The 19,983-nt window shown below is 45.8% G+C and overlaps 1 protein-coding gene across 2 annotated transcripts in view; it reads right to left on the reverse strand.

The window, feature by feature from the left end:
* col11a2 (collagen, type XI, alpha 2) overlaps positions 1-19,983 on the reverse strand; it is a 43,246-nt gene that overhangs the window by 8,553 nt on the left and 14,710 nt on the right. The window contains exons 7-43 of one of the 2 annotated variants that reach the window (XM_084695569.1): positions 15,261-17,291; positions 13,346-13,474; positions 11,454-11,639; positions 10,424-10,477; positions 9,949-9,990; positions 9,604-9,666; positions 9,337-9,411; positions 8,997-9,083; positions 8,486-8,542; positions 8,211-8,264; positions 8,071-8,124; positions 7,726-7,779; positions 7,540-7,593; positions 7,284-7,337; positions 6,959-7,003; positions 6,745-6,798; positions 6,136-6,180; positions 5,765-5,818; positions 4,908-4,952; positions 4,752-4,805; positions 4,442-4,540; positions 4,230-4,274; positions 3,978-4,031; positions 3,717-3,824; positions 3,470-3,523; positions 3,106-3,159; positions 2,808-2,852; positions 2,530-2,583; positions 2,275-2,319; positions 2,106-2,159; positions 1,893-1,946; positions 1,738-1,791; positions 1,322-1,519; positions 892-945; positions 535-642; positions 269-376; positions 56-109 (exon numbers count right to left, since the gene is read on the reverse strand). In XM_084695569.1, the coding sequence (XP_084551695.1) occupies positions 56-109; positions 269-376; positions 535-642; positions 892-945; positions 1,322-1,519; positions 1,738-1,791; positions 1,893-1,946; positions 2,106-2,159; positions 2,275-2,319; positions 2,530-2,583; positions 2,808-2,852; positions 3,106-3,159; positions 3,470-3,523; positions 3,717-3,824; positions 3,978-4,031; positions 4,230-4,274; positions 4,442-4,540; positions 4,752-4,805; positions 4,908-4,952; positions 5,765-5,818; positions 6,136-6,180; positions 6,745-6,798; positions 6,959-7,003; positions 7,284-7,337; positions 7,540-7,593; positions 7,726-7,779; positions 8,071-8,124; positions 8,211-8,264; positions 8,486-8,542; positions 8,997-9,083; positions 9,337-9,411; positions 9,604-9,666; positions 9,949-9,990; positions 10,424-10,477; positions 11,454-11,639; positions 13,346-13,474; positions 15,261-17,291 (4,533 nt within the window). The remainder of the gene's footprint in view (positions 1-55; positions 110-268; positions 377-534; positions 643-891; positions 946-1,321; positions 1,520-1,737; positions 1,792-1,892; positions 1,947-2,105; positions 2,160-2,274; positions 2,320-2,529; positions 2,584-2,807; positions 2,853-3,105; positions 3,160-3,469; positions 3,524-3,716; positions 3,825-3,977; positions 4,032-4,229; positions 4,275-4,441; positions 4,541-4,751; positions 4,806-4,907; positions 4,953-5,764; positions 5,819-6,135; positions 6,181-6,744; positions 6,799-6,958; positions 7,004-7,283; positions 7,338-7,539; positions 7,594-7,725; positions 7,780-8,070; positions 8,125-8,210; positions 8,265-8,485; positions 8,543-8,996; positions 9,084-9,336; positions 9,412-9,603; positions 9,667-9,948; positions 9,991-10,423; positions 10,478-11,453; positions 11,640-13,345; positions 13,475-15,260; positions 17,292-19,983) is intronic. The other variant, XM_084695570.1, reaches the window with a different exon arrangement.

Here is a 19,983-nt window from a genome sequence, read left to right on the forward strand (position 1 = left end):
GATTAGAAGGCCGTGATTCCAGCTGTGTTATTGGTAGTTGTGCTGTGTCACTCACGTGCTCTCCCTTGTCACCCTTTCCTCCCTTCTGGCCGTGCTCTCCAACCTCTCCCTGTAAACAACAACACACGACCACGGTCACAACACACACCACAGCAGACACAACCATGGGCAAACTCTGGATGGATGGAGAGATGAATGGATGGATGGAAAGATGAGGAATGGATGAATGGATGGATTCATGATGGATGGATAGGTGGTGGTTACTGACCTTGTCTCCGTCCTCTCCGGGAACCCCTGGAGATCCAGCAGGACCAGGCAGACCCACTGGGCCTTGGACCCCATCACGACCCGCTGGCCCAATGGGCCCTTTCTCTCCCTGGGGGAGGGGAGGAGGAGAGAGAGAAAGAGAGAGGAGATGAACAGAGGAGGTAGAGAAAGAAGAGAGTGAAGAGTAAAGTATGAAAACAGCAGCTTTAACATTGGACAGACCCTCACTGCATCCCAACAACATGCTGATGAAGCAGCAGTACTCACGGGTACTCCCTTCTCGCCAGCGTTTCCAGGGGGCCCCTGGGGGCCTGGTCTTCCTGGGGGGCCCACAGGGCCGGCTGTGCCAGCCTGGCCTCTCTCCCCTGGGGATCCCTGTTCAGGAAGGTGGGGGGGGGGGGCAGGTTACTGACAAGAACATGGGATCTTCCCTAGAGTCGATCTGCTTGGTATGGTCACTAAAACTGGTTTCAGAATTGAGTTGACTAGTTATATTTTCATGTTTTAATGGTAGATAAGATCTTGCTTTCGAGGTGAGGGTTAAACTCAATTTTGACGTACTGATCTGATGTTTGTAAATAATGCAACTTAAGTAAGTCAATGTCAACATTGTCTGACACTTACAGCTGGCCCAGGAGGCCCTGCAGGGCCTTCACTTCCTTTCAGTCCACCGCCTCCCTGTGAACAGACATACAGGAGATATAACACTGCATACGAATGACATAGGCATACAAAACCCTTCAGTGCATAGGATCAATAACCCTTACCCTCCCTGTGAACATACATACAGGAGCTATAGCACTGCATACAAATGACACCCATAGGAAGTAAGAAGATGTTAATACCAATATAATGCTTCATACACATGGAATAGCATGCATAAGTCAACAGTACATAGCACCCATAGGTGTCAAGGTGTTACTGCAATAACAATGGATGTCTAATCGAATTGTGAGGACATTTTTAGGCTAGTGACTCTTCCTTCAGCTTCCCAGAGAAGGAATCACCCCCCATGTAATGAAGGCCAGCCCAGAGTGCCTCCTGTGCTGCTCACCGGGGTGCCAGGCAGTCCTCTCTCTCCAGGGAAGCCTCTCAGGCCTGGGGGGCCGTCCTTGCCAGGGCCTCCGGGGGGACCAGGGTCGCCCTTGGTGCCCTCCTTCCCTGAGGCTCCAGACAGACCCTGCTCTCCAGGGGGGCCTGGGGGCCCGGGGTGGCCGCGCTCGCCCAGGGGCCCTGTCTCACCCGAGGGACCCTGGATGACAGAGATGATGAAGAGACAAGAGAAAGATAAAGGAACAGTAATGAGAGAGATGAGAGAAAAAGAAGAAAGAGATGAGAGAGAGATGAGAAACAGAGATGACAGAAACAACAGATGAAGGAGAGACCGGGTTGACACCAGAGGTCCATCCTACACCCTCCATCTGAACCATACGGTGGCGGACATGTCATCCAGGTATCTAGGCATCTCACCTGGGGTCCCACCACTCCAGGAGGACCTGGTGGTCCAGTCTTGCCTTGGAAACCCTGCAGAGGAAGCCACAGGGAGTCTTAGCGAGGTACTGTACATTAGGATCATTGGTACTTGGTAGGTTAAGGGGTTCAGACATGGAGGAAAACAGACGTACGACTTCTCCTCTCTGGCCGGGGTGTCCAGGCAGTCCATCCTTTCCTGGAGGGCCCTAGAGAGAGAGAGATGGAGAAAGAGCGAGAGAGAGAGAGGTAGAAGGAGATACAGGTAGAGAGAATGTGAAAAATAAAGTGGGAGAGAGAGAGAGGTTAGAAAAAATCCAGCAAATAAAACCAAGACTTAATGACTGATTCTTTGCAGTGATTCTTACTGGAGGTCCCTTTGGTCCGGGGAAACCGTTGGCACCTTGAGGTCCAGGGAGTCCCTGAAACACAGAACCATCAGAGGTCAGGGGTCATACGCAGGGAATAAACACAAGATCAACAAACAACATGTAAACAACAAGTAAACCACAAGTAAACCACAAGTAAACCACCTACCCTCTCGCCTGGTGGACCTGAGGGGCCGTCACTTCCTGATGTTCCCTAAACAAACAAACAAAAATACGTAAATTATCAATTTACAGGCCAAAGACCATCACACTTACATGACTGGATCAATAATATGATCTCTTTCAAATTCTACATCCGGCGACATTTTTCAGAAACAAAAAACAAAATGTAAACTCCTTTCATTCCACGATCGTCATATTTATGTGTGACAGATGATTCAGTAAGTTGACGTGAGGAGGTTACCTTGGCTCCTGATTTTCCCGTTGATCCTCTGGGCCCTCTCTGGCCCCTGGGGCCCTGTTGGAGAGAGACCACACTCAGTAAACACTCCCCTCTATCTATCCACCCAGTCATCAATAAAGGGTATCTATATGAAGTCCATGATCCACTACAGGAGGAAGTGAAGTGACTGAAGTCTCAGTGAGTACAACGGATCACACAAACGTCAGCACAGTGTCGTCATAAGTAAACATGTCTGACAGTGGTAAGTGGATGGTGAAATGGATAAAGTCGATCTTTACCGTGGGTCCTCTTTGTCCTCGCGGTCCAGACTTTCCAATCAGACCCTGAGGAGACAAAACCCCAGTGAGACACAGACGTCCTCACTGTCCGTCTGTCTGTCCGGCAGACGGATCTCCTGGCTTGTCTCTAACAGACCATGGTTACAGACTCCCTTTACTCTCTGAAGGAATGTGCTTAGTGAGGTGGAAGATTTCGCCTTTTTCAGACTTGACAGTTTGGATGTTTTGATGTCACGTCGAGGATCTTGTTTTGAAAGGTGAGGATGGACTTTTGTTATTGTTTGGAGCAGTTGCTTACCCTCGCTCCCTTCTCGCCGTTGGAACCAGGGAATCCTGGGAAACCGAGGGATCCCTAGAGAGATAACACACACTTTATACAATACATGGGAATTCAATATAATAATAAACAAAATACAATATATGAATTGTATATGTAATGCAAATAAATACACTTGATTTATTGTGGGTCCAGTCAATGCATAGAGTCAAGTGAGTATATAGTCAGAGTCACAAATCCACTCAAGACATTATCTGTCCAGGAAGAACATTATACCATGTGTATTGTACTGTCTCTAGTCATTATCACAATTGTCAGCTTTGATGCCATGGTAACTGCGAATGGTTAACATCAAGTGTGTGTCTATGTATATTGTCTATGTTACCTTAGGTCCCAGTCTACCAGGGTAACCAGGAAGTCCAGGAACACCAAGTTTACCCTGCAATCAGATGAATCAATCAATCAATAAACATACCAACCAATAAAATAACCTAACAACTAATCAAACAACCAATCAGCTTACCAATCAAACAACCAACCTTATATTTAATTGGATTCAAAGAATGACCCAGTTATTAAACGTCAGTAAACTTCGTGATTGAAGATAAGAACAGAATAGACCTCTGTCGTACCTTCTCTCCCACCAGGCCCAGGGGCCCCAGTTCACCAGGGGGGCCAACTCTACCCTTTGGCCCCTCAGGACCGTCCTCTCCTCTGGGGCCAGGCACGCCACCCTCTCCCTGTCAGAAAACACACACAGACAGACAGACAGACACACACACACACACACACACAGACAGACATTACTCATACACTCAATTACACAGATTAAAAACCATTGGAGTTTTAACTGTGATTGGATTGATGCAAAAACACTGGTCTCCATATCTTACCCTCTCTCCCTTGGATCCAAAATCACCCTTGATTCCAGGGAAGCCATCTTCTCCCTTAAAAAAAAGAAGAAAACATTTGTTGTTTGTGCTTCCAGCTCCTAAAACCACCTATTTGTAGCCCAGCTTATGTATGCCCCCTAGTGGTGATAAACAACACATACAGGTGGTCCAGGAGCAATTCATGACAATCTGACATTACCATGGCAACAATGCAACAAATGAGACGAGGCTACTTGTTCTGACGTCACTCACCTTCTCTCCCTTGTGCCCCTTCAGACCACGGATACCTTGAGTTCCCTGTAGACAAGGAGCCAATCAGAAGCCAATCAGAAGCCAATCAACAGCAATCAACAAAATAACTAGTCATCATCAATTACTTTGAGCCGTTGTCAACCAATAATATGGTTGAGTTCAGACACTGCTACAGGACAGGGGGAGATTTGGGTTTGAGACATTGGACCCACCTTGACTCCACGAGGGCCAGGATAGCCAATAGTTCCCTGGGGGCCGTTGGGCCCCTGGTTACCCTTGGTCCCAGGTGGTCCCTCTTTTCCTGGATGACCCTGATAAAAAGAGAGAGACAGAGAGAGGGGAGAGCGAGAGGGAGAGAGAGACAGGGAGGGAGAGAGGTGGTGGGAGAGAGAAAGAGAGAAAAGGAAAGAGATACACGGTCAATTCAAGCATTACACTGGCGAAGTAAAGCATAAAGTCACAACAGGAGCCAGGGGTCAGAGGTCAGGGGTCAGGAGGAGTCAGGGGTCAGACAGTGCTTACAGGGGGTCCATCAGCACCGGGCATCCCTGGCAGACCAGGCTTCCCTGTGGGCCCCTGCAGAGGAGAAACACACAACACACAGCCAGCATGAGCTCACATCTCTACAGGCGTCAGAACCATACCCTCCACATCCCCACACCCACGAGTCATAATCACCTTCTCTCCTGGAGGGCCGTGCGCTCCCTGGGGTCCGGGCATGCCCTGAGGAACACACACAAGATGGCATGTAGACATGTAGGACATACCAGACACCAGATATAGTAGAATATACCACACATCAAATTTGGTATGATATACCAGACATCAGATATGTTAGGATATACTAAACATCAGATATGGTGGAATCTATTAATTGTGAGAGTGTGTTTCCTGGTGTGTGTGTGTTGTGAGAGTGTGTTTCCTGGTGTGTGTGTGTGTTGTGAGAGTGTGTTTCCTGGTGTGTGTGTGTGTTGTGAGTGTGTTTCCTGGTGTGTGTGTGTGTTGTGAGAGTGTGTTTCCTGGTGTGTGTGTGTGTGTTGTGAGTGTGTTTCCTGGTGTGTGTGTGTGTTGTGAGAGTGTGTTTCCTGGTGTGTGTGTGTGTTGTGAGTGTGTTTCCTGGTGTGTGTGTTGTGAGAGTGTGTTTCCTGGTGTGTGTGTTGTGAGAGTGTGTTTCCTGGTGTGTGTGTTGTGAGAGTGTGTTTCCTGGTGTGTGTGTTGTGAGAGTGTGTTTCCTGGTGTGTGTGTGTGTGTGTGTTGTGAGTGTGTTTCCTGGTGTGTGTGTTGTGAGAGTGTGTTTCCTGGTGTGTGTGTTGTGAGAGTGTGTTTCCTGGTGTGTGTGTGTGTTGTGAGAGTGTGTTTCCTGGTGTGTGTGTTGTGAGAGTGTGTTTCCTGGTGTGTGTCTTGTGAGAGTGTGTTTCCTGGTGTGTGTGTGTGTTGTGAGAGTGTGTTTCCTGGTGTGTGTGTTGTGAGAGTGTGTTTCCTGGTGTGTGTGTTGTGAGAGTGTGTTTCCTGGTGTGTGTGTGTGTGTGTGTCACCTGAGTTCCTGATGTTCCCTGCTGGCCAGGGGGGCCTGGCTCTCCTTGGGGTCCCTGAGAGAGGAGGAGAGGAGAGGTGGAGGAAAATGGAGGAGAGGGGAGAGGGATGAAAGAGAGAGAGGAGGGGGGGGTGTGGAGGGAAAGGAGATGAGAGGAAATAATGACAGTGGAAGTCAAGGAGAGAGAAAGAAGGGAAAGAGAAGAGAGGCAGAGGAGACAGAAAGAGGGATGCGAGGGAAAGTAGAAAAAAAGATAAAGGAAAAGAAAAGGTCCTAGTTATTTGCCATCTGTGTTGCATAGCATTTAACTTTCTAAACCATCAGTCAAAAAGGGACCACAAAACAGAAGATTTTGCTGAAACTGCTACGAACCAGGTTTCCTTTAGGACCATGGGGCCCATCGTTTCCACGCACACCCTGAAAGAAGTAAATAGAAATGAGGCAGAAGTAATTGAATAAAAACAGCAGGGGCCATGCAGAGTGCAACTCTCTGGCTGTTGTTTTGTGGGCTCTACAAGTATTTTAGGAGATGTTGTGTGGTTAAATAAGGATTTTTAGAGAAAAACATACAACCAGGCAGTAAAGAGGTGTTATACACTATGTGTGACCATGGGGGGGTAATTTGGGAATTAAACTGGCATATTTCAGCATGGTGATGCTGTAGCCCATTGTTTCAAGGGGGAAGTACCAGTTTTAAATTGTTATTCTGGTACAAACTGACCCTGTTCTAGATGGTTGAACAGCAGCACTATGGTTGCAGAAGCTCTGAGTGGTCAGTGTGGGGTCAGGGTTGGGATGTGCGGGGGCTGGAAGTGTGGAGTTTATGAATTATACTCTGTATGTGTTTGAGGCGTGGACATGGCAGAGAGAGTTATAACGTGAATATGAGTGTGTGTGACAGTTGACTGTGTGGTGAGCTGGCTCCACTGGAGTGGATGTGTGAGTGTTTTGTGTTTGGGATGAACCAGTCTAGATACTCACAGGAGGTCCAGGGATACCATTGGGACCTTTAGGCCCGAGCAAACCACGAGGGCCCTAAGATAGAGGCAAGAGAGAGAGAGAGAGAGAGAGAGAGAGAGAGAGCACAGCAGTGGGTCAGTGCCAGTGTGGTTTGAGGACGCGCACCAGCTTTGGGGATGGGGTGTAGGGGTTCATGAGGGGGCGTAAATCCAGAGTAACGTCCAAAAACACTCACTGGTTCACCTTGGAGCCCTCTGGGTCCAACCTCTCCATCGTCTCCCTGGAGACACAGGGACAGAGACAATGGAGAGAGAGAGAGAGATGAAGAGGGGGGAGTAAGAAAGAGAGTGGGGGAGTTTGACAAAAACAGTTGGTGGGGGTGATAGGAGAGAAAAGGAGATAGGGAGGTAGAGAGGGAGAGAGTTTGGAAAGAGAGGGAGAGAGAGGGATGAACGGATAACTCAGCCTGTGTTCAAGTGGCATCACTAACTCTGTTATTGTACATGTCAGTCAATAAATATTAAAAAAAAATCTGTTGTCTGTATCTCCGAGCGTCTCACCCTCTCTCCATCTTCTCCAGGTGGTCCCTGGGGACCCAAGCCTCCTGAGTCACCCTGGAGACGAAGATACCAGGAAGAGATAGGGATTACCATCACAGACCACCAGTACACAGTACTCATTACTCCCATGGTCTTGCACAGTCCTGACTATCAGGCACTCTTAATGCATTCCCATCTGGGTTTTCGTTATGTAATGTTCGTTATGATTGAATCAGCCAGATGTTTCACGTTGAATTCTCTCTGATATGGAACTTACCCTGTGACCTTTGTCTCCCGGCAACCCAGGCAAGCCATCAAAGCCACGGTCTCCCTGAAAACAACACACAAACTCATTAAACAGTGTGAACAATGATTACATACACTATAGAATGAGTCAGCCAGGCCTTGAAAACAACTCTGTTTTGTGCATGTACAGATTAAGATGTAAAGTTTACTGTTTTACCTTGGATCCAGACTCTCCAGGCATTCCCCTGGCACCATCCGCTCCAGCACGGCCCTGCAGCAGGACACACAGTCAACACCATGCTAACACACACATCTGTCTGTCTGTATGTCTGTCTGTCTGTCTGTCTGTCTCTCTCTCTCTTTTTTTCTCTCTCTCTCTCTCTCTCTCTCTCTCTCTCTCTCTCTCTCTCTCTCCATCCATCCATCTATCTATCTATCTATCTATCGATCGACCTACTGTATCTATCTATCTATCGGTTTATCTGTCTGTCTGTCTGTCTTTGTAAAATATATATATCATTATATCAATACAAAAGTACAAGCGAAACCCTTCAGAACTCACCCTCCTTCCTGATTTGCCCGGGGGTCCACCTAACCCCTGGGGTCCTCTGGGGCCCTGCAGGACAACATGGGCGTTATGGAGGCCTGTCTGCTGCGTCACTGAGCTGTGTGCCAGTCATGTGAGGGTTAATCAGTGTTTACCTGAGGTCCAGGATCCCCACTCTCCCCCTTCAGACCTGAATTGCCGGGCGTTCCCTGAAACACAGAGCACAACATCCTCAGCAACATGCAGACAACTAAATCATTCAATCATATATGACATACAGCTATACTGTCTATTGTGGATAGGTTATCTGTGGATTATGATATATTTATTGATAGTTTCTTCAGGATTTATGTGTAGAAGTATGTAGTCCGTCAGTTGTTTACTTAGTTGTCTGCGAGGGAATGATGATGATGATGATGAAGACACTCACCAGGGGTCCTGGGCGACCAGTGTAGCCCATCGGTCCAGGTGGTCCCTTCAGTGCCAGCTGGAGAATCAGAGGAAGTAGAGGTAAGGAGGTCAGAGGTTAAGCTGAATTGACAACGGAGATATCCATTCTATATTGGCTTTTTCTATTCTTAAATCGCTGTTGTGACAATGGGAGGGAGTAGAGACGTCTGTTCTATAAAATCTGTTTCTCTGACCAGCTCTGCAAGCGCATTCTCTACATTCTCGTATAGGTGGAGTTTCATAGGCATCTATGTCAGTTTAGTCTCTCAATGGAGTAACTAGAACCAGTATCAACTAGTGAATGAGGCAGTGTGTACAGTTTCTAGAAGTTTCTACAGTCAATGCACTTTTTAGGACCAGCATACTACAGTACTATGGGGATGAAGCAGAGTACGCGGTCTCTAGATCAGTTTGCACGTCCGTTTCTGCGCATTCTGTGTGTAGGACCAGCTGGGGCCGTGTGTGGGGTGTCTGGCTCTCTGGCGCCTCACCCTGGCCTGAGACAGGATGGCCTGGGCCTGAGCTTCCTGTGCCGATACCATGGGGCCCTTATCTCCTCCACTGCTGCCGAACCGGAACTACACACAAGGAGAGATGGACGGGTGGGGAGGGAGAAGGAGAGAGTAGGAGAGGGAGGAAGAGAGAGAGAGAGAGAGCATCAAATGAGGATCTTATGTATGAATATCGTTCTCCGGCGACTTTTTTTCCGAAAATAAGGTGTATTCAAAAAGGAGTGGGGTTTTAACTGAACCAGCGTTACCATGCAACAATACAATAAACAGCTAACTACAAACAACTGTGTTGTTCCCTGGAGCCTGTCAGGTCACTCACTGGCAGCATGACGGAGGTTCCTGGGGGTCCGGCGATGCCATCAGCCCCGGGGATTCCTGCCTTGCCAGGAGGTCCCTGTAGGGGGAGACAGAGAGGGGGGGAAGGAAGGGAGGTCAGAGAGGGTAACATTTCTCATTCACCAGGACTCCCTGACAGGGTCAGAGAGGTATTCAATCACACACCATAAATAACCAACGACAGCAAACGACACAACAAACACATGGGAAGAGATCCAGAACATACAAACATGAGAAGACAGCGACTCACCCTCTCACCAGGATCACCAACAGAGCCAGGGGGGCCGGAGGGGCCAGAGGGACCCGACAGACCCTGGGGAACAGAGAGCGAACCTCATCAACACACTACATAGAAACCTCCACAACTCGTGCATACCAAATGTGGAAAGACCTTGATGCACTAACACATACTACATGTAGAGAAATCTTCTTTTTTTTTTTTTTTGCCATTTGTAATTTGTACAGGCACACTGGTAGTATGGACACACTAATCCTAACCCAGTCACATTCTACTGTGTACATCCAACCCAGATTCTTAGAACCATGGATGCTGTCGCCATCTGACAGGAACAAACAGAGGAGGAAGGGAACTCACAGCTGGTCCCTCTGGTCCAGGGGGTCCTTCAATCAACATGCCCTGTAAGAGAGAGGGAGGGTGGGCGGGAGAGCATGGAGGGAAGTAGAGAAAGAGAGGATGAAGAGAGGTAGAGACAGGGGATGGAGGGAGGAAGAGAGAGATGGAGATAGAGAGAGGGGGAAAGAGGGATGGAGAGACAGAGCAAGCAAGGCAGCAGTGGAGAGAAATGGAGAGAGACAGAGAGAGAGAAAGAAAGAGAGAGAGAAATGGATGAAGGGATGTTGAAAGAGAGAGACAGAGAGAAAGGGAGTGAAGATGGAGAGAAAGAGGCAGGGAAGGGGAGACAGTCAGATAGATGACTATGGACCATTGAGCACTCATTTTAGCCTGTCGTGCTAAAATAAAACAAACTCCTTAGATTCAACTCCCATTATGTCTGTCGTGGCAGCGCCCCCTGCAGGTTGGGAGGCCACATGTTTAGAGGAAGACTCACAGGCTCCATGACAGCAGGATCTCCCTTCTCTCCCTTGAGGGCTTTCACTGAGGCCTGAGGAAAACACACATGTAACCCACAACACAGCACAGTCAATACAGAGGCTCTCTCTCTCACACACACACACACGCACACACACACACAGACACTGGTCTACCTGAGGAAGACTAAAGAGAGTGATAGACGTGACAGAAAACAAAAAAGTCATAAATATAATAACGATTGAAAAGTTGATTCCCATTGGACTTGTTCAAAACAGCTTTGAGGCATCGCATTTAAGAAATAGAAGCGAAGTGTTTGCAATTAAGTGAACTATCTAGAACATGTAGCCTTATTTTGCCACACCATAAATAAAGCTTTTTGTGCTACCTTCTCAAATGGATGGCGCCAACTGATCATACATGGTATTCTGTGATAACATTGTATCACAAGACTGTTATCACTTTGCTGATAATGTTGGGCAAATCTGTACAGACAGAATCGTTTGTAAAACAAAGTCCTGCATTGGAGCTCCCATCTTTGATATCTTTTTACTTTCAGTTCTTCAAGCTGCTTGGAATTCCTGTGACGACCTTTTCCCACGAAAGCGGCTCTAGGGGTCACTAGCTTACTATGGTGAGTATGAAGGAAGCCACACACAGACCCAGGAGCTAAAAACAAATGACTGAAGCCAGATCATTTGGTGACTGAAGCCAGATCTGAAACCAGATCGGTTGTTGCTATTTTAGCTCCCGTCTGTGCATGTAGATGATCCAGTGTAGTGTGTCTACAACACAGTACACAGAGATCACATGGCTGAAGAAGTTTACCAGACCTGGATGAAATACAATTGGGCAAATATCATACTGAAAGTGAGCTTGATTTGTATTTGTCATTGAAACAAGTTCAGTGAAACCAGTAGACCCATTGTTGAAGAGAAAACCTTTTAGGATAGCATTTCATCTAGCACGTATGTGTTTCATCCCAGGTCTGGTGTTGCCATGGAGATCCTTTTTGTTGTTGTTGTTGTTGCAGAAGCGTAGTGACTTACGCCTCCCTCGTCCGTCACAGCGGACAGGGCGGGGCCCATCTTGGCTTCGGCCTCCCCCTCGGGCTGTGGATCGCTGTAGTCCTTGTAGGAATAATCGTATTCCTTCAGGCCAATGTCTCCAGTCACATACTCCTCCGTGAAGGGGTCAGCCTCGCCCCCGGCCTTGGTCGCATCGACCTCCTCCACCTGGGGACCCCCGGGAGGGAGGGTTCACACCGGACGGAAAGTAGGAGACAGGAGAGATAGGGATGGATGGAGGAAAGTATGGAGGAGAGGGATGAAAAAAAGGAAGTATGGAAAAGGAGTGAAAGGAAGGAGAGAAAGAGAGAAGGATGCAGGAGAGAAAGAGAGAGTAAAATAGATGGAGTGGGGAGAGAGGAAAAAAGACATCCAGGAAATAGAGGGAGTGGCGGTTGATGATGTCATGAAGAAAGAAACCATGTGAGTGGACGGCAGAAACAAGAGGAAGGGATGGAAGAAGGAATGAAGAGAGCAGATGGTAGAGACAGTGAGAGGCTTACCTTTGGCATACAAACATACAATGACAAAGGGGCATACTGTAAAGCACAGCGCCAACTGTTGGTCACCAGAGGAACTGCCAATTTCTTCAGGGGAAACTCTCCTGGCATGGGGGCTGTCTTGTAAAACCCAAGGTTTTACATCATTGACGTTTAATCCTTGGGCTCATACCAGCGCGTTTCTACCAAAGCATCTGAATGTTTCACCAGCTTATGTGTTTGGGTTAGGATCCAACGGCCAAATAAGTTGCAAATATTTTAATTAATTGGAAATTGTATGACAGAAAATCTCAAATAAAATTTGGAAAGACTCAAACACACAAGCATGTGAAGCACTTTGCTTTGCGAAAACAAAAGCTGCTTCTATTTAGCAAAACTAATATGTTGGTATCTGGCAATTCAACTTACCGCCAGTGATTGTTGCAAGAATATGTAGAATCCAAGTTAATCTTAATGTTTAAATTAACCACTTGACCCCCTCAAAAACCCTGCTATATTTTAAACAAAATTAAAGTAAACTAAAATGCTAGCAATTAAACTGTTTGATTTAATAATAATCAGAAAGGATTATTATTATATAAAACAAAACTGATGAAAGTGACCTTAATAATTATGTCGACGATGGTGGATGTGCTAAACATAAAATGGAGCAAAAAATCTGTGCCATTTGAGGCACAACTCAAGTCAACACACAGTCATTATTATTCATTCTTGATGATGCAGTTAGATTGTTGAAAAGGAACACATGATATACAGTACATTCCTTCTAAGGGTTTTATCAAATATTCCTATGAGACACCCATTTTCTTAAGATTTTTGTTCTTATTTCAAAACAACAAAGCAGAGCATTGACATGAGAACAAAAGGAGGAATCTTGGGTTGTGAAAATAGGAGCCACATGAGAATGTTTGATACAACAGAATGTTGTGATGTGTTCCTCTGTGAGAAAGAGTGTCATGGCACTGATGTGGCAACAAAATGTTGGAAATGTTAGGCATGAAACACTACTACTGGATTGGATTTGTACCACAATGGCTGGGCTCACCTCCACATAGGAATTACAGCAATATCTTCCCTTATTCAACTTTGAATGGGCACTACATAACCTTTTAACAGATTATAATAGGTCGGAATGACTGTTGAATGTTTTTTTATTGTGGTTTGTCTTCTGGTGTGGTGTGGAAGTCTTCTTCTGCCTTCACCATTGAAGGTCTTTTCAATAGCGTGTAACATTACAGAACATTCAGATAGAGATATATGATCTAGATCAGGTATGAGTGGTCCGTCGTGTGTTAGGAATCATGCCAGATCTAGATGAAACATCTCTATCTGGAACATTGTGAATGTTTCACCCCACGTGTTAACGCGGTTTACCTGGATGGTGGTCTCTTCTTGTCCAATCACCTCATTCTCTGGCTGGGGGGCCGCTGTCTCCTCTAAGGTATAATAATAATCCGTCTCTGTGGGGGTGGGGCCAGCCTCAGACTGTGCAGTATCTACGTCCTGATTGGTTCAGGTCAAGAGGAAGGGGCGGGGATTGGGGTGGAAGTAAGCAGATTTGTATGAAAGAGGGTGGTTAGTCAAATGTGGATCCATGAGTTAAATAGGAGGAATTAAAAATATTTCAAAAGGAAATTTGTCAGAATAAAATTTTTATTTCTGACAAATCATGTTTTGATTTTAAAGAAATTTCAGCAGTTGAAAATCTTGTTAATAAATCTTGTTGCGTGAAAGATTTTTGAGAAATCATCAAGATTGCAAACGACTGTGCTGAAATTCCTTTGTTGAATTCCTGTAACAGACTGTTCCAAAGCCACAGTGCCATGGTAGGGTCAAAGAAGAGTCACGTTCAATCTTCTGGAGGTCACTAGAAGTTCTGAGAGAAGGTCCAAGCCAGACCATTCTTTGTCATAAATAATCATCACGTCTGGATGTTTTTTTCTGTTGTTGTTCTCTGTTTAGTTTGGGAGAGAAGTTCACCAAAGACATGGAGAGCTGATTGAGCTACAACCAAAGTAGCAGTCTCACAGAATTAATTCAACAAATCAACAAGTAACAATCCCAGCTTTCAATTAATAATTACTTCATTAGGACATTTTAGTTACCCAATGTCTTCCAATGAAAAAACATCTCAACGGTGTCAAAATCACAATGGATGAAGTTGAGCATGTATATGTTCATGCTGACTGCTCACCCAACCAAAGTTTCTCAGACTAAGGGAAAATACTTGGGGTAATATTGTGGGGGTGCAAGCCTTGGGTGAAGTATAAGACCATCTCTGTTTAACACGCTGATGATGTTTTATTTCTGTGAGGCTGCTTTGTTCATATTTGGTACAAAATATGAGACAAGATATGAGACAAAAGATCCTCAAAGAGAACACAAGGAACAGGAACAGAGAGACAGACAGAAATGTGAGTTGCTGTGTTGAATTGTCTACGATTTGTGATGGTACATGTCCTCTCTAGACTTTCTGTGTATATATAATCCATGCACACAGCTCCTTCATCTGATGAGCGTGCACAGTGCACTAGTCATATCATACGACTTGTGGAAGACACAACAGGCTGTGTGTTTAGAACTTTGAAGAGTTTAGAACTTTGAAGAGAAGGTTCTTGAGTTTCAGGAGTGGCAGTGACGAGGAGACTGTACAAATAGCCATGCACCAACAGGACAGTCTGTTTGAGGTCTGTGCAGTGCAGACCAGTCTATATCATATCGGATGGCATGATCTTGGAGATCATGTGATATATGAAAGGGAGAGAGAGGGTCCAGGTTGGTATGCACCAACTTCCTTTCTGAGGACCAGGTTGTTCACCACCAAGGTTTTAAGCTCATGACTATAAAACTCAAGATTGGTTTAAGATTTGTATCACTTGTCTTGAATTAATTTTGAAACAAACATTGTGACTGAGTCAAGGAATTGGAATCACAGGTTATTCAATCACTTACTCATGGTACTTTTCTAAAATGCAGTTTTAGCTACATAATGATGGTCAAGTTTTATACATGATTTTGTGCCTACGTAATTATCAATGAACTTGAGAGAATCTCACTTTCAACCTCAAGTCTACTTCTGCACGTTAGCATGTTGTTTAACGTTAACTTCACATAAACAAAAATGTGCTGACTTTAGATTTAGCAATCATATGAATTCATCGGCCTGACCAGGTTATTTGGAGAGGTTGGTTGTAAAATCTGGATGGAGAAAGACCTGGTGGTCAGAAGGGAGAGGTGGAGGATACAGCAGCTCTGGACGGCCACCGTGGGCTTGTTTCCTGGTTTGTACCTGTTGATAACCGTTGCCCGTTTTCTTCGGCACAGGGACGATGGTGCCGCTGATCGCAGTCTTGTCGAAGGGAGGGAGTTTTTTGGAGGTGGATTTGACGTTATTAACCTCAACGACCACTTTGGTTTTCTCTGGTTTTGGTGGGACAGGGACAGGGGCAGGGGCTGGTGGCTCTTTCTTCAGGACTGGTTTGAGGAAGGGAGGCTTTTGGGTGTGGAAGCTCTTAACGTTTTCAACCTTGTTAACTATCGTCTTGACCGGCTGGACTTTGGTGACTTCAGTTTTCGCTTCTTGTTTCACCTTAGTTTCTGTTTTCACTACCTTGACTTTAGTAACATCTATTTTTGTTACCTGAACTTTGGGTGTTTCTGTTGCCTTAGTTGGTTTAACTTCACTAACCACAACCACTTTGGGTATTTCTGCAGCCTTAGTTGGTTTAACTTCACTAACCACAACCACTTTGGGTGTTTCTACGGCCTTAGTTGGTTTAACTTCACTAACCACAACCACTTTGGGTGTTTCTGCAGCCTTAGTTGGTTTAACTTCACTAACCACAGCGACTTTGGGTGTTTCTGCAGCCTTAGTTGGTTTAACTTCACTAACCACAGCAACTTTAGGTGTTTCTGCTGCCTTAGTTGGTTTAACTTCACTAACCACTGAAACTTTGGGTGTTTCTGCTGCCTTACTTGGTTTCACTTCATTAACTACTGGAGCTTTGGGTGTTTCTGCAGCCTTAGTTGGTTTAACATTTTTTTCAACTTTTACTTTAGTGACTTCTTTTTTCTCTGGCTGAGTTTTAGTGGTTTCAGTTTTTGTCGGTTTTGCACTTTTGCCATTAACTTTTTTGTCACCATTTTCTTTCTTCCCTGAAACTGGTTTGCCATTTCCACTCACTTTTGCCTCAACTTTGGTTTCTGCAGCTGGTTTGCGATTGGATTTAGCTTCTATTTTGGTTTCTACTGCTAGTTTACCATTTGGTTTGGGCTCAACTTTGCTTTCTACAGCTGGCTTGCCATTGGCTTTGGTCTCAACCTTGGTTTCTGCTGCTGGTTTGCCATTGGCTTTGGCTTCAACTTTGGTTTCTGCAGCTGGTTTGCCATTGGCTTTAGCCTCAACCTTAGTTTCTGCAGCTGGTTTGCCATTGGCTTTGGCCTCAACTTTAGTTTCTGCAGCTGGTTTGCCATTGGCTTTAGCCTCAACCTTAGTTTCTGCAGCTGGTTTGCCATTGGCTTTGGCCTCAACTTTGGTTTCTGCAGCTTGTTTGCCATTGGCCTTGGTCTCAACTTTGGTTTCTGCAGCTGGTTTGCCATTGGCCTTGGCCTCAACTTTGGTTTCTGCAACTGGTTTTCCATTGACTTTGACCTCAACTTTGGTTTCTGCAGCTGGTTTGCCATTTCCATTGACTTTAGCCTCAACTTTGGTTTCTACAGCTGGTTTGCCATTTCCATTGACTTTTACCTCACCATTGACCTTACCATTAACTTTGGCCTCACCATTTACTTTTTTATCTGCAGCTGGTTTGGCCTCAACTTTGTCAACTGTGACTTTGCCATTGACTTTGGCCTCACCATTGACCTTAGCTTGGATAATAACTTTCTTTTCTACAACTGGCTTTCCATTACCATTACCACTTGTTTTAGCCTCAATTTTATCAGTTGTGGCTTTGCCATTGCCATTGACTTTCTTTTCAACTTCAGGCTTGCCATTTACCTTTTTTTCACCACCATTTTTGGGGGCAGGTGTAGGTTTTGGCTTAGCTGCTGCTGTAACTGCGGTGGGTATGATCTTAGCCAGGAGAGCCTCCATGGCAGTGGGCTTGGCTTTTGCTGGCTTAGCCAGGGAAGGCTTTGCCTTGGTGGGCTTGGGGGCAATTGCTTCAGCCTTGGGTGCAGCTGGTTCTGCCTTGGGGGCAGCAGGGGTGGCTACTACTTTGGCAGGTGCTGCTTTTGCAACTTTTGCCAGGGCAGGTTTGGCTTTAACAGGGGCAGGTTTAGGGGCTGCTGGCTTGCCGTTGTCAGCAGCCTTGCTCTTCTGCGGTGTGTGATTAGTTAAGGGTTGTGTGGTGTGGCGGTTTGTGGTGTTGAGAGCATGTGAAGAGAAAGAGATAGAGGGATGGAGAGAGAGATGGGATGGAGGGATATGAAGGGGATCAGGAAGGGATGAAAGCACAAGGGATGGATAGAGGGAAGGAGAGAGAGAAAGACAACGGTGGATGTTTTGAGATACAGGTACATGTAGGAGGCTAAGGCTTAGAAGATTTATTGAGACTGTTTTGGCATTACTGGATGATGCAGACTGAGTGGAAAATAGATTTTTAATAAACAAATTCATTCAAAATGTGTCATCATAACACATGGATTTAAATATCTATGTTTGTTTGTTTTACCTCAAAGGATGATAATCCAAAAGATTATTTTTGCCCAATGACAGGAATCAAAAATGATATATCTGTAGCAATTCTCTCCAGTAATGCCACTCTCCATATTAACAAAGCAGCATCTTTGTGCTAATGAGTACTGGAGGCTGTGGTTTGCGTTGGCACTGGGGATGTAATGGTCAGGTAAAGCTGGTGCGCGTGCCCGCACACACACATGTATACACACACACTCACAAATATATAAACACGTTTGCACACACATACACAAACACACACACACACACACACACAGAAGCCCTGAGCACTGAGCTGTCCAACTATGAGAGAGCTTTGAGGCACAGCAGCAGCAACAGTAGGATAGTAGGAGTCACACACAAGCCAGTTAGACTAGAAAATAGTCTACCATGACAGGTGAAGAGAACACATACAAACAAGAACAGGTCCTTTCCCATGTAAACCAGACCTAACGAACAGAATGTTCTATTTGGGCGTGCTTTGGGATGCATGCTTGGTGATTTTATGAACATAAACAGCTAAACAGAGATATTCCATTGTGGAGGAGACGCACAGACTGTACGGATAACGAGAGGCTTTCAGACGAAGAGTCAAACAAACATACAGAGAGGGTGACAGAGAAACGGAGTACCATACCGGATGCTGACAAAGAAAAGTACAGGTACATATATCATACCGACCAGAACATAGATGGGAGGCCGAAGACAATGGATACACATGCAGTAACATTCATGAACTGGGAGGCATAACAGAGGTACACATTCAGTGAGAGTAGAATACATGCAGTGTAGCTACACCTTCATGTAGTCACAAGCAATTTGGGGAGGAAAAGGAAGAGATCTGAATGTGGAAAACATTTCAGCTTTTTTCTTCATTGTGTCACTTCTCTTTCTTTTTGCCAGTTGGTCAAGCTCAGTGTGGTCAGAGGGTAGGAGTGGGGTAAGAGGTGAGGAGAGAGTGGTGAGGTGGATGGGCTGAGGGATTGGGTGAGGTGGGATGAGGGTTTGGGTAAGGTGGGGTGGGGTGAGGTGGGGTGGGGGACAACTCAGATGGGTGGGGTGAGGTGAGGAATTTGTTGAGGGGAGGGAGGGGTAGTGTATGCTGCTGCACCCCTGTACCTGATCTCCCAGTGCCTTCACATCATCACCAGAGCCACACGTAAATACACACACACACACACACACACACACAATAACCACAACCTGAACACAGCATGAACACTTTTCACAATGCATTAGAGGTGGTATGAAAGTGGCCGGTGTAAATGGAGGTTTGTGAGTGAGGAGGGCGTTAGCTGGTGTGGAGAGGATGGAGAGGATGGAGAGATGGAGACGGAGAGAGAGATTTCTGTTGACGTTCTAATCATGAAACTGTAATTGACCTGTCAGATAATGTTCAGACACAAGAAGAGATAAATTGACCCTTGAGAAAAAATTGCAGTTCCACTTATCTCTGCCACTAATAGCTCATGATATAATGGTCTATAATATCATGTCTCTCGTTCTTGTTCTCCATCCCTCCCTCCTTCCCTCTACATTTTTTCCTCTCTTTACTCCCTCTTTACCTGCAGAGTGGGGGAGGAGGGTGGAGAAGAGGAGGGAGGACCTGTTGTTTCCTCATAATAATAGGGGTATTCATGGTCATCCTTCTCCTCATCAAAGTACTGAGAGAGACGGGGGGATGGAGGGATGGAGTCAGATGAGCAGAGGTATGGAGGGAAAGGAATGCATGACAGCGGAAGTGAAGAGTGACGTTCAAAGGGAGGGTGGGGAGAGGAAGAGAGGGGGATGGGTGTGTGTGTGTGTGTGAGAGGAGAGATCGAAGAGAGGAGGGATTAGGGAGGAAGAGATGGAGTCAGGGGTGGGAGAGGACGCATAAGCGAGGGAGAGGGGGAGAAGGAGGAATAGAAGGGATGATAGTAGAGGGGAGGACATGGTCAAATGCTTTTCTATTCATCAGGTCTCCACGTGTGGCCTAACCAGTCATGGTTTCTCAGTGGAGACACACATAGACCACCTTGATGAATGAGGAAATAGGAAAAACGATGAATAAAACCATAATGAGTTGTATTTATTCATTTTTCAACAGCATCAACATATCAGAAAGCACAGACGATGCAAAAGATAGTATGATATCAAATAAATATATCTCTCTTTGATAAGCCCGTTGCTCCTTAATTCTTGGGTGTACATTATATTTTGTATCATATATCATTAACAACATACAACCGGTTACCTTTCCCTCAGGGAAAGGGTTAGGAAACCAGGCATATGGATACAGAGTCAGGAAACCAGGCGGATGGATACACAGTCGTGATGCGTTAAGGAAAGA

The sequence above is a fragment of the Hypomesus nipponensis genome, chromosome 4 (assembly GCF_054491055.1).
Source record: "Hypomesus nipponensis isolate SF chromosome 4, ASM5449105v1, whole genome shotgun sequence".
In the NCBI taxonomy this organism is placed as follows: Eukaryota; Metazoa; Chordata; class Actinopteri; order Osmeriformes; family Osmeridae; genus Hypomesus; species Hypomesus nipponensis.